Here is a 25,349-nt window from a genome sequence, read left to right as displayed (position 1 = left end):
ATGCGCAGGTGACAATATACGTACATGGGCGGAGCGAACAAGTCCATGTAGATATGAGGGGGTGTTCAGTTCACTGCTGTCAGCTAATTTCTGCATTACCGTGAATCGTAACGGGCTTACTCTCTCCACTGTCTCTTTTCCCCCTTCAGTCCCTTCTACGACAGGTTGGTGCCATCACATAGTAATCGAGCTATGCATAAATGTCATTTCCCTTATGCTACAGCAACAGTAGTCCCGACTATGAACTGGTGGTGTGGACCCACCTTTCTGGGTCTTCCTGAACTGTCTGTCGTAGAGGCGGTACGCATTGGCGTGGGCAAGGAGCATAGTGTGTGTAGCCATGTAGTCGCCTATACCCGCAGCATTCACAGCAGGGGCGTATTTGGTCTCGGACCCATAGCCCAAGGCAATGAAGTTCGGCTCGTTGAGCGTTATCCACCATTTGACCTGATCCATTGAATAGATATTAGTGTCCAACCACAGAGATCTTTGATCCGCCCTGCTCCTATATTTATTTAAAGACGCAATGTAGCAGCGGACTCCTCGAGGTGTATTCTTCAGGCAGTCAGTAAATTTCCTGCGTTCTACGGAACCGGAAAGTTCATTACCGTGCAACGTGAGGTTCTTGTGGTGATTATTATTATTATTATGATTATTGTTATTTTATTATTTATTTATCTGCAAATGGGTTTGTGCCCCGTGGCAGTGGTACTATAATAAGACACAACCCACATACACACATCAGCTAGTGACATAGACTGTTACGTCGTCTTTAGAAAGCTACTACGAGTAGATAATATACCCCATATACTTCCGGTGTTAGTAAGCCAGTGGGAAATTCAGACGTACTTACAGAGGAATTTCGTTCCGTAAGGTTGCATATAGAAAGTATGACGTATCCTTGTTCGCAATGTAGAAGAACATTGCTGACTCTAATACTTTAACTCACCCTGTCTCCAAAATTGTTGAAGAGAACATAACTGTAATCCTCAAAATATTCTGCAATTACAGGATTAGCCCATCCACCCAAATCTTGGAGTGACTGGGGAAGATCCCAATGGTACATAGTGACCTGTAATATATAAATTTACTGTATGAAGCTATGTCTAAAACAGCGACATTCGAACAGTATACTGAATGTGCCGAAAAATTTACCTTCGTTTACTGCTTTGTGATTAGCTGTACATTCTGTTTATGCAGCACTTGTTGTTTGTTTCTATAATCTCAGTTTAGTAAGTAAAAATAATTCGTGATTTTTACCGAAACTACACAAACTTTTATGATCCAGATCTTCTGGGTTATAAGTTTTACCTTTTACTTTTACCTTTTTATTGTATTGTGATTTGTACTCACTATTGGTTCCAAACCATTGTCCTTGAGCTCGTTAATCAGGTTGTTATAGTAGTCGATTCCAGCCTGATTGACCCTATGTACATGGCCCGTTGGCAGAATTCGAGGCCATGAAATGGAGAACCGGTAGAAGTCCATCTGAAAGCAATTGGAGTATTGTTATAATTATAGTTGCTAGAAAGCGGCCCGTTGAAATCAGGGGTGAACTGAAAATATTATGACATGACTCCCGAAAGCTGGAATAGTGAAATCAGATGAGACATAAAGTACTAGGCATCTGATCGGTAAACAAATTCCTGTAGCAGTGAATCAACACGCAAGAGTAGAGGAAGTGGAGTTTTCTCTGGTCAGCGCCGCGCTTGTTGCTACGCAACTGTGAGGTTAATACACCTCTGCAACAATAGAGGAATTGTTAGGAGGTGGTGTTTTTATGCGGGTAATGCCGAGATGTTATAAGCAGGGAAGTATGAAGCTATTCACTGTTGGTAAAACGTCATACACGAGAACATTTACCAATACCAATTGGTAAAATCCCGAAATAATGCTCGAATATTTGCCTTTTCGGACTTTTAACAACGCCGTTTGGTAAAACCTAGGTTCGACGGGTAAATCCTAGGTTTTACAAAAATTCGGACAGTTGAAGTATCAAACATATATCATACTTGTAGTTACTGGTTATCCCACGGTGAAATTCACGTCTAGGCACCACTGGCTGATTATCTGTTCTAGTGTTCTCATTCCTTGAATTTTCTTGTGATTCTGTTATATTATTTACGGATTATCCCTAGTTTATCTCATTATATTATTTATTATATTATGATACATAACCCTGTTTCCTCGGACCGCCTCTGTGGTCTAGTGGTCAGAATTCCTGGCTAAGATCCAGAAGTCCCGGGTTCGATTCCCGGCGCTACCAAATTTTCTGAGAAGTAGTGGGTCTGGAACGGAGTCCACTCAGCCTCGTGGGGATAATTGAGGAGCGATTTCAAGGATATCGCGGTTCCGGTCTAGAAAACAGTGATTATCGGCTGTGGGGATCCGTTGCGCTGACCACGTGCCACGCTATATCCGCAAAAATTGGCACTAACTTCTCCGACAAGCGGCGGTCGCTCGGTCGGTATAGTTCGCTTGCGGACTACAGGCCACAGAGTTAGTTTTTTTTGTAACCCTTTTTCTTCGTATGTTCTGTTATTTTGGATCTGAATGTTCCCCACATGTTTTTGTCGTGTTAGTATTCGACGATTCGGATTTGAAGCTGTTTTCCTGTTCCTCCCATATGTCGGTCCTGCAGGTCCTGTTTCCTTCTGCTTTAGTCTGTATGTACAGTCAAATCATAACCATGCTCCGTGAGATTATGCGTGCGCACCCGCTGTTGCTTGTAGTACTAATTATCTACTAAAAGTTCGGCCACACAGAGCGCTACGCTACGTACGCTGTGTACACTCTGCGACCCAGCTAACATAGGGAACATAGCGTACGTAGCGTAGGAAGTCTGTGTGGCCAGTCACATTGGCAGTAAAGGAAGATATTTCTCTGTTCGTATAGCGTACGTAGCGTGCGTCGCGTACGTAGCCCTCTGTGTGGCCGAACCTTACACTAATATTTTGACATCAACTCTCGTCATTTTCGTGTTAAATGATTATTTGGAATGTATTTTTTACTATTTGGAATAATGATTGGATTGCGAATACTGGAAGCGAAGACCCTAGTTTTATAGTGAAAGCATTCAAGTAGACCTAATAAGCGACGGAGTCTCCTGGAGACCTACCCCAAGCTCTTTCACTAACTGGATGTCCTCTTTATACAGATGGTACGAATCACAAGCCACGTCACCATTTGTTCCATCCAATATCTTGTCAGGATAATTGTGTGTCCAGGTATCCCAGATGCTAGGCCCCTTGCCTGAAATTACGGGAAAGGTAATGAGAGGTAAATTCGAATATAAGACAACCCCCTATTTTTTCAATGAGCATATCAGAACAAAATATTTTTCTTCTTGACAAAAATGAATACGTAATTTAGTTGTATGGGTTATAAATAATAATAATTAAAAACCACAATATTAAGAAATAACGTAGTTCAGATTTCCGAGAATTACAGTAAAAAATTGAAACTTGATACAGGAGGAAATTAACAGGAGACTGAACTCGGGTAATGCTTGCTACAATTCAGTCCAGAACCTTTTGTCTTCTTGTCTGCTGTCTGAAAACGTAAAAAATTAAAATAAACAATATTATAATTTTACTTGTGATTCTGTACAGGTGTGAATCTTAGGAAGAACATAGACTGAGGGTGTTTGAAAACAGGGTGTTGAGGAGAATATTTAGACCGAAGAGAGATGAAGTGACAGGAGGTTAGAGAAAACTGCATAATGAGGAGCTTCATAATTTGTACTCTTCTCCAAGTATAATTATAATGATCAAAGGGGATGGGATGGGTAGGGTATGTAGCACGAATTTGGCGAAGAGGAATATATATAGGATGTTGGTGGGAAATCCAGACGGAAAGGAACCACTAGGAAGACCAAGACCTAGGTGGGTGGATAATATTGGTTCCGGTCTAGAAAATCGAAATTAACGCCCGTGGGGATTCGTTGTGCTGACCACGTGACACCCTCTATCCGCTAAAGTTGCCACTAACTTCGCCGACAAGCGGCTATCACTCGGTCGGTATAGTTCGCTTGTAGACTAAAACCACGGAGTTTGTTTAATAAAATTACACTTACCATAAAACTACACTTCAGAAACAAATGCCAGTCATCATCACCAGTAATCTGTCAGACAACAGGTCCACAGTCTCTTCCAAAACAATTCCTCCACTTAATGCGATCTAGAGCTTTCTCCTTCAAATGACAGTATCCTCTTCTGTCCCCAAGGTCATCCAGCATCTTCTTACGTCTTCTTCCTCGTCTTCTTGTCACTTCTATCCGCCCCTCTATCTTTTCTTCAATAACTTCTTTTAGAAGGCAGTTTCTGCGTAAAACATGACCAATCCAATTAGCCTTCCGTTTTCTTATTTCGTGTAGGATATTCCTCTACTCACTGACTCTAATTAACACTTCTTCATTTCTCACATAATCGGTCCAACTGACCTTCTCCATCCTTCTCCAACACCACATTTCGAAACTTTCCAGATGTTTCTGATCTACTGTCCTAAGTGTCCATTTTTCAGCCCCATACAGTACATTCAAGTAATAATAAATATTGTTATTTTTTTAACAATCGAAGGGTCGGCCCGGAGAATGGGACTCCTCGCTGAGATTCGTCTTCATTTTACTCAGTAACTGCAGGCAAGAGCTGGAATGGTACATTCAAAGAGGTCAAGGCGCTGTGTTCCACATCTTTTCCAGTTCACCCCTCAGAATCTTTCTGCTTTTCAGTGCTATACAAATTACGCATCTGGAAACATGGTGATGAACAGAGACTTGCTGTATGAACGTAGATCGTGTAATTTGTCACGACTGAGTGTGCAGACTTTTGTTTCAATGTAACGGGTGTAAATGTGAGTATAATATTTTAAAGTGAAATGTACTACACTATAAAAGGAGATACTTAAGATTGTCTGTTTGTACGTGTTATTTGTATGGGATGGCATTAAACGTCGACCTTTACACATCGACCGATAACATGTAGTTCTGTAGAGGAATGCCAGTTAATAGTAAGAAAGCTTATGCGACGAGCAAGGAGACTTGCGTTCAGTTCTCCATGGGTCATTCACCACTACATAAAAAAATTAAGTAATTAATTTAAAGGACACTAACCTTTCCAGTCTCGTGGGGCAAGCAGCAGCGTAGTTGGTTAAGGCCTTATGATACAAGCCGTAAAGTCGAGGGTTCGATTCTATATAAGGCCATTGGATTTTTCAATTGATCTAATCCTTCCAGCCTCACTATGGTCCTGGGGTCGACTCGGCCTCTAACAGAAATGAGTACCAGGAATCTTCCTGGGGGGGTAAAGGGCTGCCGGCGCGTAAGGCTGACCACTTCACCGCCATCCGTGAGTCAATTGTTTAGAAAATATGGGAGTCTCGACGTCTCACAACCCTGTGGGCCTCCACGGCCTGTTACAGCGATAGCTTTACCTTTTTTATGATATTTTACTCCTCATGGGGAGGCGGGCTAGAATACCGTACCCGTAGCCCTGCGGTATGTACTCGTATCTTCATTTGTTTTATTTTTGCGTAATGTTATTACATTGTTTTAGCATTTGTTTCATAGTTGTATTGAATTGTCACTAATTATTGTGAATTGTTTGTCTTGTATACAATTTCTTTTCTGTTCTTCTCTGACGTGTATGACTACTGTATTTCATTTGTGTACTTTTGTTATAGTGAGTTTATTTGTTGAAATTTTGTTTTTGCATCTGTAATTATTTTCCTTTTTTTTTGTACTTATACTTTTTATTTTCCTTTTGCATCTTTTTAAAGTTGTTCGCGATTGTGTGTTTATAGCATTGTTCTGTTGTTTCCAGATTGTTTCTAACTCTAATGTTCCTAACCAATTTTTATGTTTCTTGTGTAAATTATATTTCAGCCCTTTACTTAATAGTTGTGTTTTATTTTGTGTAAATTGTGTATCCGCTGTGGTCATTCATCTTAGGTAATTTATATTCCGATTTCTTATGTTTTGTATTTGAGATTTAGATAGGCTGCATATTATTGTCATGATTTATGATGTATTATTTCCATTTCGTAGTTTTTAGTTTACTGATTATTGAATGTTTATTTAAGTATGTTGTCATGTGTTTGCGTTTTGTATTTGTGTATGTTATGGATCTATGTTTAACAGTTGTTTTTTCGTACAAAAATTTTGTTTGATGTTTTATTCGTAATATTTTATCTTGAGTTTCTTGACTATAGTGTTATGTGTTAATATTTTTGTTTGCATATTTGAAACTATTTTCATTTTTAAACATGTTTTATTAAAATTTTTGTTCGCGTTGCAACGTTCCTTTTGCCGATTACAGCAGGCACTCCCATTTACCCGCAGACACTCCTGTATATATAAAATGAATAAAATTTCTTCCGAATTTTAAATTGATCTTTTCAACAAGTCCGGTGATGGAGTCTAGTTTACACTTGATGGCGGAAGCAAATTCATCTTCCAAAACACCATGAAATCTTAAAAAACAATTAAAAAATAGATGACATCTAACAAATAATATTATAATTCGAAACACACCAATGCCACAGACATTCAGAGGACCGCTCCCAGTATAATTGGACAGTAAAGTTTCTTGTACAAGGGTGAATCCAGATGGGAGTGTGGCAAACTACCGCCTTTCAAGTGGTACCAACCTAACGCTTAAGTTCCCTTCACGGCTGACATATCTTGAAAATTTCATTGTACATTTTGGAGTCTTTACGTGAGTGGAAGCATGAGCCGATGGACTCATGAACTTTACCACTCCTACAATAACATTACTAGAAATGATTACCAGGAATATTCCTGGTGGTAAATGGCGGCCGGCGCGTAAGGCTGACAACCTTACCACCATCTATGAGCCGATTGTCTAGATAACGTGGGAGTCTCAACGTCTCCACAACACTATGGACCTCCACGGCCTGTTGCAGGGATACCTTTACTTTACTTACTTTACAATAACATTACTAATACCGCTTATTCTGTGGACCACTCCAGCCGAATGTTCCCACAAATCCTTCGTGGACTAACAGACACATTTGCACTTGAACTCACCGCTCTCGTTCCATGCGCCTTCAATTTGATAAGCGGCTGTAGCTGTCCCCAACATGAAACGTTTGGGGAAGGTTAGGACATCTGGAAGTCCGAACACTCCTTCAAAATTGAAGAAAATACCCAGAGGTATAATCCACATCTTCAGTGAACGTTGCATTTCGAAAGATTGGTTCGTGCTTTCCGTCACGAGCTCTGATATAAATTTGTGTTATCAGTGAAACAGTAAAAACATTAAACTTGTTCTGAAGTTATTCGGGTTATAAAAAAATGCCAGAGCAAAATAATACGTGTGCGATCTTCTGGAAACTAGATAAGACGTGTATAGTGCAGCTTATTCTGCAAAGGAATGTATATATACACAAGGAAACACGTATAACTATAAGCAATTACGATTTTTGTGCACAGGGAATGAAACAAACAGTTGATTTGACAAAAACTGTATTTGTGCCTGATATAAATGTATTAAATATGGATTATAATTATCATACGAACGAGGCCAAATAAGGGAAAAAATGAGAAGTTACATAACGAGCCTCGCTGTTCTAACGCTTTATCCAGCATCGCTACAAGACCTACGCCAAGAATGTTCAGACGAATGTGATCATAACACTCAGAACGGAGAAAAATACCCACTCATATATGATTATATATTTTAGCATCCCATTATCAAAGTATCCATCAATAACGCAACAATTAAAAGACTTTAGTAATATTTTTCACACTAAAAATATATTTCGACACTTTTTGATGTTGTTAAAAATAGGGCATTAAAAGCGCATTCTATTTATTAAAAGTGATTATCCAGTTTTCTAAAATGTCTTTAGTCATGTATTTGTCTTAGTTTTCGACATGTTTCGGCCACATGGGCCATCGTCAAGTAATTTCCCATCTTTTGGGAGACCACTGCACTGTGCTTCCATGCACGTCAATATTTGAGAATGCCGTCGTTCTATTCTATTGCGTCTGTCATAGTTTTGTGTGTCGCATGTATCACTAGTGCGGTCTACCTGTGTCCTACCTGATGATGGCCCATATGGTCGAAACATGACGAAAACTAGAACAAATACATGACTTAAGACGTTTTAGAAACTTGGATACTCACTTTTAATGTACAGAATGCGCTTTTAATGTCCTATTGACATGTAATGATTTTAACAACATCAAAATGTGTCGAAATACATTTTTAGCGTGAAAAATATTCCTAATGTCTTTTAAATTGTTGCGTTATTGACGGATACTTTGATAATAAGGCTGACTCATATATGAGATTGCTTAAAATAATTAGGAAAAGACTGGGAAATAATATGAATTCAAAACTCCCATGTACAGGAGCCGGGGTAGCGTAGTCGGTATAGCGTCTGGTTACGGGCTGGACGACAGAAGGGTCGGAGTTCGAGTCCCAGTACGGTCTTTTCCAAGTCGTCCAGACCGTCTCTGGGGTCCACCCAACCTCATATCCAATGGGTACCGGGGGCTTTTTCCCCAGGGATAAAGCGACCAGGGCGTGAAGCTGATTACTCGCCTCCAGCTAGTCCCGAGGTCAAGAAAATATGGATCTATACATCCATTCCCCCATACGCCTTCATGGCGTAGTGCTTAAATTCGTTGAGCACAGGGACAACTTTACCTTTACCTTACTTCCATGTAGGGTTAGGGCGTGATCGTGTACATAGAAGGATAAATAAGTTGTACCCTTGTATGTAAGTTCACTCCGTAGTTCGGAGAATATTATACTCGTTTAAAAAGTAAATTATGTCATCGCATTTAAACCTATTTGAGAATGGGCCCGTGGATTTAAGATGAAAATGCGTATATATTTTAATATTTTAATAATATTTTATACCCAGAACGACCACTGTGTGGATTCAAGTGTAAATCAATGTTATTGATTGTAGTATTATAGACGGAACATTTAATAGATTATAAATACTAACTACTGACCGACTAACTATCTAGCTAACTAGCCAACAACTGAACAACTGACTCACTAAGTAATTAAGTAAGTAAGTAACTGCAGTGAAAAGAGATAGTCTTAAGTCTTAAGGAGCAAACAGTGGCTTAGTTAGTTATTAAACAAATTTCCCTGTATTTAAGGAACCCAAAAGTTCATTACCGTCTTCAGTAGAGGGCGTCGCCGATCCCTATTCTAGGCCAGATGAACCGAGTGAAATTCATAACACCACACTTTAAAAACAAATTTTATTTATATCCCTCAGTGTACGCCTATGTCTTGCAAGTGATGGATCCTTTAATGTTTTCAGGATTAATATGTTATACACTTTTGTCTTACATTAAATGCATGCTACACATCCCGTACATCTCATGCTCATCCTAATATTTTTCAGATTCTGGAATTGTTGATGCTTTTGGTGCATGCCTGCCAATTAGTTTGCTGATCACAGTTGCCGAGCGGTCTAAGGCAAGAACCGTCTTCGCCCGCTCAGAAACAGGGATCATGGGCTTGAATCCCATTCGATGCATGGATGTCTGTGTGCGTTTAGTCTGTATTTCTGTGCCCTCCTGTGTGGAAGTAACGGCCTTGCAACAGACTGATCCACCATCCTAGGAGTCCTACCGACTGTGTATGGATTAAGAGACTAAAAAAGAGGCCAAGGTCGAATAAAAGGGCTGTAGAGCCATGGATGGAAGGATAGATAAATAGAGAAATTATTTTTCGGATCCATCCGTAATTGTGCACAATTTCTTGAATATCGACTATGAGGAATTAAGATTTGCCGTTGTCACAATGGAATTGTGGGACTACATTCTTGAGTGTCATAGCTGTACTGCGGGTAGCGGGTCGGAACTTGCCATGTGCGGACGATCTCTTTGTACACTCTTGCGGACTCCTTGGCAATCCGTGGTCTGGTAGGGTCACTGAAGTTAACATAGAAGAGCCCAAACCTCTCCCTGTATGAGAAAGAAACTAAGTTAATCGCAGCGTCTTTCAGTTTAGATCAAAACACATTCCTCATCTTTCACGTCTCCTGTTTACATAGCCACAGTGACGGTTGTGAGGCAATCCAATGTAACACCTTCAAGCCTGAATATTATCTATATAAGCAAACAGTTCATACGCTGCAGGCACAACACAGCACCTCTGTTACAAAGTCCAGGCTGTTAATGATGTTTACGGAAATAACAACTATTTGTTCTCATCATATTACGAAATGTGTGCACTCTGTGAGAGAAGTAGAAACCTCGAAGATAAAACCGATGATATAATGATAGTTGATAGTAACCATTTTGCTTTAAATGTAAAGTAAAAAGTAAAAGTATCCCTGTAACAGGCCGTGGAGGCCCACAGGGTTGTGAGATGTTGGGGCTCCCACATTTTCTAGACAATTGGCTCATAGATGGCGTCAAGGTTGTCAGCCTTACGCGCCGGCCGCCCTAAACCCCCAAGACTATTCCAAGAATGTTCCTGGTACTCATTTCTGTTAGAGGCTGAGTCGACCCCAGGACCATAGTGCGGCTGCAAGGATTAGGTAAATTGGAAAAAAAAATCCAATGACCTCATCGGGAATCGAACCCGCGACCTCCCGGTTTTTAGCATAGTGCCTCAACCAACTACGCTACCGCGTTCATGTTTGTTTTTGACAATCACGGTCTATGATAGAATGGACAGACGCTGTTCCTGTCAAGCCGGATCGCCCCTAATTAACAAGTAGAACTTCCTATAAACAAACAAACTCCATGGTTTTCGTCCGCAAGCGAACTATACCGACCAAGTGACCGCGGCTTGTCGGCGAAGTTAGTGCCAACTTTTGTGGATAGAGAGTGTCGCGTGATCAGCACAACGAATCCCCACGGCCGTTAATCTCGGTTTTCTAGACCGGAGCCGCTATTTTCTTGAAATAACTCCTCAATTATCCTCACGAGGCTGAGTGGACCCCGTTCCAGACCGACTACTTCTCAGAAAATCTGGTAGCGCCGGGAATTGAACCGGGACCTCTGGATCTGTAGGCAGGAACTCTTGACCAATAGACCACAGAGGCGGTCTAGGAAAACTTCCTATGCAAACATAAAACAGATTATAGCTCACAATAGACGTACCTATAGCCGCCTCTCCATTCAAAGCTGTCAAGCAAAGTCCAGGCAGTAAAGCCAATCACATTACATCCGTCATAATACATCGCCTTCAGCATCTCACGAAGATACTCCTGTGAACAACAAAATTGATTCCTCGCATCTGCTTTTCAATTTATACATCATGATGCACAAATCTCAGAAAAGGACACTTCCGTATGAGAAAACTAAGTATATGTTGTTGTCACCAAAATGCATGACAATATCAGGACATAAAGGTAGCTAACATGTTTTGGAAATGTGGCGCGTTTCAGATATTTGGGAACGACTATAACAAATCAAAACCTGATTCAGGAGGAAATTAAGAGGCGATTAAACTCGGACAGTGCTTGCTACCATTCAGACCAGCCTCTTTCGCCTTCTCGTCTGCTGTCTAAAAACGTAAAAAATTAGAATACACAATGTTACCAATTTTGCCTGTGGTTCTGTATTGGTGTGAAATCTCGATCTCTGACATTAAAGGAGGAACACAGACTGATGGTGTTTGAGAACGGGGTTGTTGAGGAGAATATTTGAACCGGAGAGAGATGAAGTGACAGGAGGTTGGAGAAAACTTCTTAATGAGGAGCTTCATAACTTGTACTCTTCTCCAAGTGTAATTAAAACGATCAAGTCAAGGAAGATGAGGTGGGCAGGGCATGTAGCATGAATGGGGGCGAAGAGGAATGCATATTGGATATTTGCGGGAAAGACGAAAGGAAGGAGACCACTAGGAAGACAAAGGCATAGGTGGGTGGACAATATTAAAATGTATCTCAGAGAGATAGGATGGAATGGTATGGATTGGAATGATGTTGCTCAGGATAGGGACCAGTGGAGGGTTCTTGTGAACACGGTAATGAACCTTCGGGTTCCATAAAGTGCTGGGAAGTTCTTGAATAGCTGCACAATTGGCAGCTTTCCAAGAAGGGCTCAGCTCCATAAGTAAGTAAGTAAGTAAGTATAGTAGCACCTGCTTCGATGAATTCCTTGTCCATCAAAACCTTGAGTCCGGTGTTCGTTCCCTGGGGCGAGTTCGTAAGTTCATAAGTGAGATTATTCTTTGATTTTGATTACTTACGACATAATATTTGACTCGTTCCTCATCCTGAAGACGACCATCGTCGGAGTAACCACATTCTGTGACGAAGACCGGAGGATTATTATATTTTTGTTTTATCCAACGCAAAATTTTTCGGAAGCCCCATGGAACAGTCTACAAGCAGTGAATATTTATTAGTGATTTAATGTTGACTGAACTGAACTGCATAGTTCCGGCTGTTAGCATGCCAAATACATCAGCCCAAGAATTTCATCAAGACTGATATGGTAGTGGAGGTATGGCTTAACCTGGGCACTAAATGGAAGCCAGTGGTCAGCTTCACGCCTCGGCCACTTAACCCAAATGAAGTAACCCATTATTCTTATTATATAAAAGGATGGGTGGACGGCAGAACCCGTCTGGACAATATGAAGAGGAAAAATTACTTCTTTCTCCATCCGTGAATCGAACCAAGATTCCTCTGCCATCCAGTCTATAGTCTAGTCACCATATCGACTTAGCGATCCCGGCTCAAGAAATAAACAAATAAAGTTTAAAATTTGGTAACGGGATTTTCTTCATATCAGACTTTTGTATGGATATGATGCCATAATTAGATCAATTAGAATTATGTAGTGGCACTTCCTTCACACCTGTTGCTATGGTTACGGACGTACTGCCATGACTCCGTCAACTAGATTGAGAAAGCAGCTTTTCCTCTGCACCAGATATTACGATCTTAGGACTACTGCCATGCCTCATTAAAAGTTTAATTTTCTTCGAACCGGAATTATGTTTATAGTGCCATGACTTCTTTCTTCTAGAATTATTAAGTTCTGGCGGTAATTGTACAGCAATATCAATAATTTCCCAGGTCTCGGTCACCAGATCCTCGTTAACTGAAACGCAATGAAAAGGTAATTATATAATAGACAGAAATATATGTTGTCGAAGGCACTGCAAGAAGATGGCGGTGAATGATTGTACAACGATGTACTTATCAGGCTTAGTCAGTAACTAAGTTATTTTATTTATTTGTTATTGGTTTATTTAATGACACTTTAATTATCTCAGACATTTAGGGTCGAATGATGGAATTATTAAAACAACAGACCCCGTGGCCTTTATTCCGCAAGCGAACTATACCGACCGAGCGACCGCCGCTTATCGGCGAAATTAGTGCCAATTTTTGTTGATAGATGGTGTCGCGTGGTCAGCGCAACGGATCCCCATGGCCTTTAATCTGAATTATTAGTACACAGAACTCTAGAGTGAATGTGGGAGAAAGGGTCTCTAAGCTTAAGACTCCATTCGCCAGGCATTTGATTGGAGGGACAGAGGAATTCAGGGAATATACCAGTTAGGCTGATAAGTCTCATAGCCTCATACCCACTCTGTAGTGGCGGTCATTGGTTTAATTACTGAGGCATTGATGAGTAACTATGGATGCATGAGCTTTGACGTTTGTGTCACGTACCATGAGCCATTTGGAACTGCCTCTTGGGCAGCTTGGATCTTGGATTCTTTCAGCACCAAAATCTTTCATTCGCAAATCAACTGGTTCCCTTAGAGCAGCCAGAGCCCACACAGTTGTGTAGTGGTTTAGACCGAAGAAGTCCCACGTACCTGAAGAGAAAACAGTTCATTCATTGACAAGAGAACATGGTAAACATGTAAAATTGTCCCTGTGCTTAATAAATTAAGCTCTACACCATGAAGGTTTATTGGGGAGTGGCTGTATAGATTCACGTATTCTTGACCTCAGCATTATTGGAGTTAAAGGACAGTTCCAGTTTAAATATTACAGGATGCTCAATCAAGGAGGAAACTTCGCAACGCCATTGAGCGGGCCCAATATTCCTCTCAGATTGCTGCTGTAACTGTAACGGCGCGCGTCTATCAGCGCTAATGACTCATTCTGCTATCGGCAGTTACAGTAGCAATCTGTGAGGAATGTTGAGCTGTGTCAGCGGTGTTGCGAAGTTTCCTCCTTAACTGAACGCGCTGTATTATCTTGTTAACCTTCGGTAATCGGAGTAATTTGGTGAGGAAGGGGTTATACAGATTAATCGATAATCTGGATTATGGAAGCAGTATGTAGCCCTAAAAGATAAAGATCTTAGAACAAAAATAAATTGATATTTTAAAGATATAAATAGTGCCAGTAAAAAAGTAACAAAAATCACCGACGAATATTTTGTAAGCATTTCCCGTCTCTCCCATGCGTGCCGCATGACTTGCCCACCTCATCCTATAATTGAGCTTCATAATGGTACATAATCGCTCTGCTATTCCCTGAACGCAGTTAACCCTTTCATGCAGAGCGTTTACTTTACGTTTCACTTAGTTTAACTTTCATAATATATTCGCCTCTCTAAGAAGACTATATCTGTGTTTCGTACGATTCGCACAGAAACCAGTGAGCATTTCCCAAAACAGCATTAACCGACATGATTTTATAACGGGGGCGAAAAATCTTCCCTGTGAATACAAAACTGGGTTCTTAATTATTCTGAGATGGGCTGGGGATGTAGCACGAATGGTGGAGAAGCGGAATGCGTATAGGATATTGGTGGGGAAGGCAGAAGGAAAGAGACCACTAGGAAGACCAAGACGTAAGTCGGTGAAAAATATTAAAATGGATCACAGAGATAGGATGGGCGATATGGGCTGGATTAATCTGGCTCAGAATAGGGACCAGTGGAGGGTTGTTGTGAACACGGTAATTAATCTTCGGTTTCCAAAAAATGCTAGGAAATTCTTGAGTAGCTGCACAACTAGCGGCTTATCAAGAAGGGCTCAGCTCCATGAAATTAGTTAATTAGTTAGCTAGCTAGCTAGTTATAAATTTTTGTTTCAGATAGCTAGACAACATGAGACCAGTCAACCGCTCTGCCCCTCTCTTCGGAAACAGAATATTTATAATGACAGTGATTGAGTCAGTGGCTTCTACATCCTGACTTGTAGCCTTGTCTCTGACCTCTGATATAACTGATCTCTTGTTGGGTGAAACTCGGCAGACGGGATCTGCGGAAGCCCTCAGCTTTGCTATTTTGGGCAATCCTCTCTTTCAAGTCCGGTGGGTAGTCTCCGGTAGTGCTGAAGATAGGATTAGCGTACAGTCCTAGCTGAAATACCAGCAACTGATTAAATTGGTAAGAGATCTCATTCACACTCTTTAAAAAACTTGAAATACACACCATTTCGACAAACAAAGATTATCTGTTTATTTCCTCTACTTCTGTATTTATAACATTGCTAATTAAAGCAGTTCTAATTTACAATGGGTTTCATTAAAATAAATTACACTGAAATTATTAAATTTTCAATCTACATCTCATGTCGGCTTAAAGCTTATAACTAAGTTTATTTTAGATTAATACTGTAGCATGTACACCCGTTGCTAAGTAATGACTTTGTAACAACGCCCGTTGCTAGGCAACAGATCTCTAACACGCAAAGTTAACTAACTGAGGAGTGATGCTCTTTAGGCGGTCCATACGACAGCTGCATGAAAGGAAATACTTAATATTATCATGAGAGTGTCGCATGGTAGTAAAAGTGTTACAGATATCGACTAAATCTTTTTATGCATCAAACCACATACAGTTGTCTAGCGACGAAGCAGCTGCGAGAATAGATCGACTTTCCGTTATAATTATACAGCCTCGTAGAAATAAGCAGACAGAGAGGAAATAAGGAAAAGGAAGAGAGATTTCATATTATAAACATATGCAATATGTATGAGATATTTAAGATAATATTTATAGTTTAAAAGTTTAATTTCTTGTACACTGGATCTGTTTTATAAGTTAGTAATTTACCTCGTATTGTATGGTTCTTTCGGCCGCTGAAATGTCCTCACTGTTGTTGGCGTAAGCTTCGTACCAATTGATGTTAAGCGCGATACCAACCTTACCTAAGACAGATTCAAGGACTAGATATACGAGTACTTACTTACTTACTTATGGAGCTGAGCCCTTCTTGAGGAGAAGCCAAATCTGCAGCTACTCAAGAGTTTCCCAGTATTTTATGGAACCCGAAGGTTCACTACCGTGTTCACAAGAGCCCTCCACTGGTTCCTATCCCGAGCCAGATCAACCCAATCCATACCATCCCAACCTATATCTCTAACATCCATTTTAATATTGTCCACCCACCTACTCCTTGGTCTTCCCATTGGTCTCTTTCCTTCTGGCTTTACCACCAATATCCTATATACATTCCTCTTCTCCTCCATTCGTGCTACATACCCTGCCTACCTCATCCTCCTTGACTTGATCATTCTAATTATACTTGGAGAAGAGTACAAGTTAAGGAGTAGATATATACAGAGCAACTTGGAAATTCCCTTTTATAGCTACCAGCATTTCACTGCAAGGATCTTCGGCGTTAAGAGGATGGGATGCTTTGGAAAGAAAGAAATGAAGACATATTCAGATTGATCAAAAATATCTTTACGAAAGTTACACATATTTTGAAGTTCACGTATTCTCGTATCAGAGTTTCCTAGACTGCCTCAAATAATTTGCTGTTTACCTAACCTTAATTGGACTTGCTAGTCTTTTGGAGGTCGGTACCTTCCTTAGTCCTGCTGGAAGGTCTTTGCATTGTTTGCAGTGAAGGTCAAAGATAAAGGTAAATTTCTCCCTGTACTTAATCAATTGAGGGCACACTGTAGCGCAGTTGCTTGATGTATTATGCCACAATCCTGAAGGTCGAGGGTTCGAGTCCCGATGAGGTCATTGGATTTTTTTTTCAATTTGCCTAATACTTCAAGCGACACCATGACTCTGGGGTCGACTCAGCCTCGAACAGAAATTAGTAACAGGAATCTTCCTGGGGTTAAAGGACGGCTGGCGCCTAAGGCTCACAGCCTCACCGCCATCTGTGAGCCGACTGTCTAGAGTAAATGTGGGAGCCTCGACCTCTCACAACACTATGTACCTTCACTGCCTGTTACAGGGATAGTTTTAACTTTAATTGTTTTTAATCGTATTACTATTCAACAGTGTCAATAAATTTGTATGTTATACGTAAATATGTAAATAGCATTAATTAAGATAAATTTACAGCTTTTATTTATATTAAATCCAGATCCTGCCTGTACAATAACTTATATGCATGGGTTCCCTGGGATTTGAAATTTACTTGAATTGTCCTTCCTAGGTAAAAACGTCGAGAGAGGCTGAGCTTGAGAACTGACAGTCGATCGCTGTTCACATGCTCACTAGACAAAAACTGAAGATCGAGTCAGTTCAGTAGTCACATACCTTTCTGCGTATCTTTGAACTCTCGAAGATAGACACGATAGGCTCTTGCGTGAGCAAGAACCATAGTCTTAATCGTCAGATAGTCGCCAGTCCCAGGCGCATTGATGTTTGGCGCTCGTCCTTTTTCTCCAGCATATCCCTGGGATATTATGAGAGGCTCGTTTATTGTAATCCACCATCGCACCTGCCAATTAAAACAGAATTTGATTATTGCCTACTTCTTACTGAAGAAAATCATTGCTTCTCCAAAACCAAGGTATTTTTTTTATTGCTAGTGGTGTGGGACTAAGTAAGTCCCTTGTACTGCGGCCACTTCTGGCTTATTGTACCAACCCCAGATGATAGGTGAGGGTGATTGTGGAACAATTGGTGGAATGAAGATTGGCAAGGGAAACCGAAGTACTCGGAGAAAACCTGCTCCAGCGCCACTTTTTTTTTCTTTGGCACTACAGCCCCAGTGGGCCTAGGCCTACCTCCATGAACTTTTCACTTCGTTTTTTTCTAGATCATAGACATACGGTAGGACTCCTTGGGCGGGTGATCAGCTCGTCGCAAGGCCTCTACCTGTACACAAACACAGAAAAACGCACACAAACATCAATGCCCTGAGCGGGACCAGCGTCACTTTATCCACCACAAATCCCACTTGACCAGATCCGGGATCGAAACCGGGCCGCCGCGGTGGGAAGCCAGCGACTAACCGGTTGAACTATGGCGCGCCCCTTTCCTTTCAGAACAGGAAGTAACTCACTCTGTCACCGAAAAGTTTATATAGAAGTCTTGCGTAATCCTCGAAGCATTCGACCATGTATATATTGGTCCATCCACCGAGGTTCTGTAGTGCTTGCGGTAAATCCCAGTGGTACATAGTAACCTGAAAGAAACATTGGTGGTAATATGGGTAGCACAGCTTCAGTGAGTACCTACTGCTGTAATAATGTTAATAAAAATGAGATCTTATTATGGGATGACGCAAAAAGTTATCTCTTTAGAAAATTATTATAATAAACTGCATAATGTACAGAAGGCTGGTCATACAGTTGCTGGACAGAATATATTTGAGTATATATACATATAAAATTATTTATTCGTTTTGGTTGGTTCCTTATACGCATAGAATATTATTTCCAATTTTCAATGTTAAAATTTTGCATTTCATATCTGAGGATCGGATCCCAATTAGGCTAATTCTTTCAATTGACCTAATCCTTCCAGCCGCACTATGGCCCTGGGGTCTACTCAGCCTCTAACAGAAATGAGTACCAGGAATATTCTTGGGGGTAAAGGGTGGCCGGCGCGTAAGTCTGACAAACTTACCGCCATCAATGAGCCGATTGTCTAGAAAATGTGGGAACCTCAACATCTCACAATCCTATGGGCCTCCATCGCCTGTTACATTTACTTTTTTTATTAATCGATCAGAAATTGTCAGATGACGCAATAATTGAATCTGTCAAATACACAGATTGGCTGTCAAATTCTGTGGATTTAATTGTGTCTGAAGAAAGCAGTCTTCTGGGATTTGGCACCGTGTATATGTGGTGTTAACCGACGTTTCGGAGGAACGTATCGCCCCCATCTTCAGGGTAGAAGAAAAAGTATAAGAAATCTGCAAGCGACAACACCGTGAGAAACGGTAAAGCAGACTGTAGATTTCTTATACTTTTTCTTCTACCCTGAAGATGGGGGCGATACGTTCCTCCGAAACATCGGTTAACACCACATATACACGGTGCCAAATCCCAGAAGACTGCTTTCTTCATAGTCACCGCCGTGAAAGCCTCAAATCTTACATAATTGTGTCTGATTACGAAATTTAAAACGAACTTGAACAGCCAGTGTAGAAGAGCCAAAGAGAAAAGAATCATATTTATTGACAACAATAACAATAATAATGATAATAATAATAATAACAATATATTATTAGCAGTATTCACGCTTTTTTATACTTTTCTGAAATTCTGTATTCTGTTTCCTTTTCTTGCAGTGTTTGCATGTAATTAGCTTTATAACTGTTTTAAAGCACTTTAATAAATTAATTTAGTTACTATTATTATTATTCTTATGTACTCAAGAAAGAGGCTACAAAATACTGAAAGTATAAGGCTTTACTGGTTGAAGTGCAGCGCATGTGAGTGTACAAATTACGCCTAGGGGGCCCAATCTAACTTACGATTGGAAGCCTAACAAGATCATCTCGGAAATATTTATGAGAAACCCTTGATAAACACTCCAGAGCAGAATTTCGAAAGACGTCATTTTGGAAGCAGCGCAGATTAACGTATTTTCTTCTTGTGCAACGCGACAGATCAATGCGGTCCAAGGTCTCTCTTTTATGAGTTTCAGAGATTTAATAAAACATTTCCTAGCACACCGTACACGAGGTCGGCCCGTCGCAAGGTCTCTATATGTACAGGCCTACAAAATAAGGTAAAACCGCAGAAATGCATCCAGGTTTTCGAATGCGAATGGATCCAATGATCCCAGGTTTTGAGCGCTCGAAGACAGAATGAGATTTGAATCGCTCTGCCACTGCGATCTGCTAACGTAGCGTTTTAAATTTTCTTTCAAATGCTTGTCGGCGAAGTTAGTCTCTGGGTTCCTGGCAACAGATCCAGAGGTCCCTGGTTCGAGTCCCGGCGCTATCAGATTTTCTGAGAAGTAGTGGATCTGGAACGGGGTCCCTCAGCCTCATGAGGGTAATTTAGGAACTATTTGAATGGAAAGAGTAGCGACTTCAGTCTGGAAACCCGAGATTAACGGCCGTGGGAATCCGTTGCGCTGATCACGTGACACCCTCTATCCGCTAAAGTTGGCATACGTACGTACATACATGTATAAATTCTTATTGAATGCAATTAATATCTTAGTAATGCAGAATTAATATTTTAATAATTGTGAAGTATCATCATGTAATATTATTAAGGGAAACGGTTTGATTTAAAACACGTCGACATCCTTACAAGTGACGTTATGAGGGGAAGCGGATCTAGTCAAAGGAAAGTTTTCACTACAGAAGTCACTGAACAGGGAAATGACTGTGATATACCGAGCAGGAAAAAGGGCAAGGTTTTCCAGATAGGACAGAATTTAGAACGAGGATAAACTTGATTAAGGGAGAGCACAGCAAGGCTATACTTCCTCAGTCACTGTCATAACCACACAACGATAACATCAGTAAATATGATATCACAGACATTTGCCTATCGACTACTCTCATATGCTAACAGCTGCTTTGTTGATGGCTTATCTGTATGAATGTACTCATTACTGACCATGGGCTGAATTCCATATGCTAGTAGCCCATTGATTATGTTGTTGTAGTAGTGAATACCAGCCTGATTCACAAGTGTCACGTGTCCGTTTGGGAGGATCCGTGGCCAGGATATGGAAAATCTGTAGAACTGAACCTGTAGCGACAGAAATAATAAATTTGCAACATACATCACTTTACCATGAATGTGTCTCGATGTGTTTTCTGTTTTACTGGCCAACATATATAACTCAGTGTGCTGGCAAGGGCCAGCAGCTTGTATAAAAGAGACCCGCCCTCTCGTTAGGGAGGGCGCTCCACAAAAACAATACCGTAACGGTGGAACAGTAATAAATATCTGGTCATGAGCCCCAGATGGGGCTCCTGACTGACTGTCAGTCACACTGTGACTGGAACCGGGAGAGCGACAGAATTAATTCAAGGGCAGTTACGAGTTACTAGTCGGTCGTAACCTGGACGAATGAGTCCAGAGGACTTTTAAATTCCAAGGTTCCAGAGTGATTGCAGACGAAATAGTAACAAAATTTCATAGTGATTTAAAGTGATAGTTTCTGTGTTAAGATCCGTTGCTAGGAGACGATTAGCTGAAACTGAGAATCCTAATGCATGCGCAACGCTGAACTGGAAAATGAGTAAATAAATAGCCCTGTATTAATTGTAATTAAGAGAACTTGTAGACAAGGTGCTAGTAAATCCAACTATCCGAACTAGAACCCATTATTTTCGTCACGCTTACCCCCAACTCGTGAGAGTATATAACTGCAGCCTGCATTTTGCGTTTTTGTTGACGGTTTAAACCTGGTGTTATAGTTTAACTATACTGAATGTTGAACCCTAACTGTTTAGGACCTGGCTAATATCACAGACGAGAAAACGTTCAAATATTTTAATAGACATTGCACAAATATAATAACGGGATTATGGAAACGTGACACAACAAGCTGTGAATACTCACCCCAAGATCCTTGAGCAGTTTGATGTCTTCGGTGTACTTGTGGTAAGAATCTGCGGCCACATCACCGTTCGAGAAGTCGGATATGAGTTCCGGATGTTTGTGTGTTTCTGAGTCCCATATATTAACACCTTTCCCTATAAAAGAAACGCCTGAAATTACTCAGGTGAAATAAATGGATCCAGAATACTAAACAGTGTACATTTTTAAGGAAGGTGACAGAATGTTAGATTTAAAATGTTTAAGGGGAGCCTCCGCTTTAACTGGCACCAGGAGGTTTTTCCCCATGGGACATGGCCACGGGCACAGACTGACCACTCACCTCCATCTAGTACCGAGGTTAGGAATACTTGGAGCTTTATCTCCACTCGCCAGTATGTTTCCATGCTTTTGCACTTAATTAGTTAAGAAAAGGGATACCTTTAACTAGATATTTCAAACTGTACAAATTACTGCTATACATATAATTCTATATAAGGGACAAAGTAAGGACAGGATATGGACGTATCACAGAGAAGTGTTATACACCACCACAGTCAATAAGTTCGTGGAATGGCCGCAAAGCGTCGTACGGGAATTTCCTGCCAATATGTTTCAGCAATGTTTCCGGCAGCTATATCAACGTCTGCATACTTGCATAGCGGACAACGGCAACTATTTTGACGGCTGATGTCGATCTGCGTAAGTGCATGTTAATACCTTGTAATATGATGCGATAAAACCACATTCCACGAACTTAAGAACTCTACCACGTGTATCTACCTGTGGCTCTACAGCCCTTGTCGACCTTGGCCTTTATTTTAGTTTCTTAATCTACACACAGTCAGTAGAACTCCTTGGACGGGGGATCAGCCTGTCGCAAGGCTACTACCTACGCACAAAACAACACGAACACAGAATAAACGCATACAGACATCCACATCTCTAGTGGGATTCGAACCCTGATCCTAGTGTTCGAGCACGCGAAGACGGTTCATGTCTTAGACCCCGCGGTTACTGTGATCGGCAAAGACAAGGGTTAAATTGTAATAAAATGTAATAGGACGAGAGAAAGAAGTAAAGGGAGTAAACCCATATATTTCGGCTGAAAAATGTCCCTTGCAACGTAACAGACATTTACCGAATTTAACATGACCTATCATAAATGAGCCGACCGCCTCTGTGGTCTAGTGGTCAGAGTTCCTGGCTACAGATCCAGAGGTCCCGGGTTCGATTCTCCGCGCTACCAGATTTTCTGAGAAGTAATTGGTCTGGAACGGGGTCCACTCAGCCTCGTGAGGATAAATGAGGAGCTATTTCAAGGAAATAGCGGCTCCGGTCTAGAAAGCCGAGATTAACGGCCGTGGTGATCCGTTACCCTGACCACGTGACACCCTCTATCCGCTAAAGTTGGCATTTACTTCGTTGACAAGCGGCGGTCGCTCGGTCTGTATAGTTCGCTTGCGGACTACAGGCCACGGAGTTTTAAGCATAAATAAGCCTACAATTTAATCCCAGAAACAATTTTGTTGGAGCAGCCTGGAGACTTACCGTCTTCATTCCATCCTCCTTCCACTTGGTAAGAGGAAGTTGCAGCAGAAAAGGAGAAATTCTGGGGAAATCTGAAGGTATTGTTGGCAACAACTGTTACACGCATCAGCATTGCTACAAGCAAGAAGACCCTCCAAGGAGCCGCTTCCTCATATTCGCAGGCGGAGAGAAATTTCATTGCCTGCTCGTGCTGGTTGTGTTCTAGATCTGGAAAAGAAATTAACAATAGATCAACGACGTTACTAAACAAGAACTAAACACTCCCCATAACTAACCGTACCTGATGTAGTACTGTAAAATACAGCGAAACATTCCCAAGAAGACCACCGACTCCCCGCTCAAAAATGGTTCCTAATAGGAGTGTTCTCTGAGAAGAGGTTTAATTGATGGGCGAGAATTTCGGTAGTACAGCACAGTACACATTATACGCATGTATTACGTTAACAACTGTACTGCAGGAATTTATTGCCCCTAACATTAAACCGAGATTAACGGCCGTGGGTATCTGTAGCGCTGACCACGCGACACTCTCTATCCGCTGAGGTTGACACTAACTTCGCCGACAAGCAGCGGTAGCTCGGTCGGTATAGTTCGCGTGCGGACGTAAACCACAGAGTTTGTTTGTTTATAGGAAATTATTATTAAATGGTCTTCGAATAGGAGTTTGAATTTTCACAAAAATGACGTGAAACATGAAATGCTGATAATAAATAAACTCTCCTACAAGCTTCTATGTTATGTATAATTCTTTAATCCCCATTTTTTGTTGTTTTAGCTAATTAAGCACCTTTAAGCAACATCAGTAACTAGCCGCCTGGCACCCGTAATTCGAATAATCATACTGTGAAGTGCTGCCGCTGAAATTTCTACCTTATAATGTTCCGTTACACTTTTGTTTTTCTCTAAATCACGATATATGATACTGCTTATTAATTTTTTAGTTTCAAAATTCCTCTTCGGCATAAATTTAACACACACACAAGTTAACACAACGCTGGGTTACTAAGAGTGTATTATTTCACGAACTGAACTTGGTAAATTCATCAAGAGAAACTAAACGTAAAAGGCGATAAGAAGTGACACCTCTGAAGTCACTTGCCCGGTCACTTATACAGTACACCTTTCATTAAAAATTAATCATTCGCCCCGCCTCCGTGTGACGTAACAAGTGCCAGCTCGGGCGGAATCATATACCACTTGTTAAGACATTCATTTCAGCTGTGAACATCGAAGAGTGTAGTCACAAGTTTAAGAGATCAGAGTGCCTACCGGTGTGTCCATCCGTACAGAGCTCGCACACAAATTCCAAAGAGTCTGGTCAACACGTGACTGTCAGCCAATGCTGTTTCGAGGCGGATAGTGTTGTAAGCTTATACGAGGGATAATTAATTCGGACTACTGCACATAACATTTCTGTATTCTGTAAAACAGTGACGGAAAGCCATTTCCAAACATGCGAAAAATTAATCTTTTTCCCCCTTTTCATCTGAAACACTAATGTAGAATCAGGCCTGATTTGTTTACTTATTTTGTTACAAAATATTTTATGTTGTTAATACGATATTTAAGACCGCGCAATAGCTCGGGCAGTTAGTCGCTGCCTTCGCACCACGGCGGCGCAGGTTTAATCCCAGACCAAATCATGTGTCCAGACCGGCTCTGGGGTCCATCCAACCTCCTATTCAATGGGTACCGGGGGTAAAGAGGCAGGAGCGTGAAGCTGACAACTCAACTCCATCATGTGCCGAGTCAAGAAAATATGGATGCATCCACTCCCCCTATGCCTTCATGGCGTAGTGCTTAATTCGTTAGGCACAAAACAACTTTACCTTACGTTTGTTTTATTGATTGCAATTCCAGTCATACATTGGGAAAATAATTTCATACCTTTATGATGATGACGTAAAGACTTAACCTCAGTATCAAATGATGGTATAATCTAATGTTTTTCAGACACAGTATAATATAGCTTCGAAAAAAATACAACCTTATTTAGTGATCTATTTTTAGAATATAAAACAACATGCCGGCCAGATATGAGACCCATATAGACTAGAGGAACTAAGAGTATTAATTGTGGTTTTAGGGCGGATTCTAAATGTATATGTAAGTTATATATGAAATATTATTTGTATATCATCAATTACAAGATGGCGACGATGCGA

At 40.9% G+C, this 25,349-nt stretch overlaps 2 protein-coding genes across 4 annotated transcripts in view; both read right to left on the bottom strand.

Moving 5' to 3' along the window:
- The window catches only part of LOC111869759, a 41,315-nt gene extending 34,098 nt beyond the window's left edge, over positions 1-7,217 (bottom strand). Inside the window, exons 1-5 of the mRNA XM_033753551.1 lie at positions 7,046-7,217; positions 3,119-3,252; positions 1,354-1,488; positions 950-1,072; positions 264-447 (exon numbers count right to left, since the gene is read on the bottom strand). Coding sequence (XP_033609442.1) covers positions 264-447; positions 950-1,072; positions 1,354-1,488; positions 3,119-3,252; positions 7,046-7,202 — 733 coding nt within the window. The 5' untranslated portion in view covers positions 7,203-7,217. The remainder of the gene's footprint in view (positions 1-263; positions 448-949; positions 1,073-1,353; positions 1,489-3,118; positions 3,253-7,045) is intronic.
- A 1,642-nt stretch (positions 7,218-8,859) lies between these two features.
- Positions 8,860-24,195, bottom strand: LOC111869744 (myrosinase 1). Of its 3 annotated transcripts, none has more exons than XM_033753547.1 (12): positions 23,972-24,195; positions 23,185-23,391; positions 21,658-21,791; positions 20,704-20,838; positions 18,180-18,302; positions 17,429-17,612; positions 15,980-16,074; positions 15,136-15,283; positions 13,633-13,781; positions 12,195-12,329; positions 11,102-11,208; positions 8,860-9,955 (listed from the first exon to the last, which is right to left on the bottom strand). In XM_033753547.1, the coding sequence occupies exons 1-12, from the start codon at positions 23,982-23,984 to the stop codon at positions 9,787-9,789; spliced, it is 1,599 nt and encodes a 532-aa protein (XP_033609438.1). In that variant the 5' UTR covers positions 23,985-24,195; the 3' UTR covers positions 8,860-9,786. The 3 variants fall into 3 exon arrangements, with proteins under 3 accessions (XP_033609438.1, XP_023717249.1, XP_033609439.1); XM_023861481.2 differs by having other exon boundaries at positions 24,055-24,195; XM_033753548.1 differs by lacking the exon at positions 12,195-12,329.
- Positions 24,196-25,349: the final 1,154 nt, after the last annotated feature.

Source organism: Cryptotermes secundus, unplaced genomic scaffold (genome assembly GCF_002891405.2).
Source record: "Cryptotermes secundus unplaced genomic scaffold, Csec_1.0 scaffold93, whole genome shotgun sequence".
Classification (NCBI taxonomy): Eukaryota; Metazoa; Arthropoda; class Insecta; order Blattodea; family Kalotermitidae; genus Cryptotermes; species Cryptotermes secundus.
The sequence above is the reverse complement of the archived record's forward strand: the minus strand, read 5'-3'. Positions and strand labels throughout refer to the sequence as shown.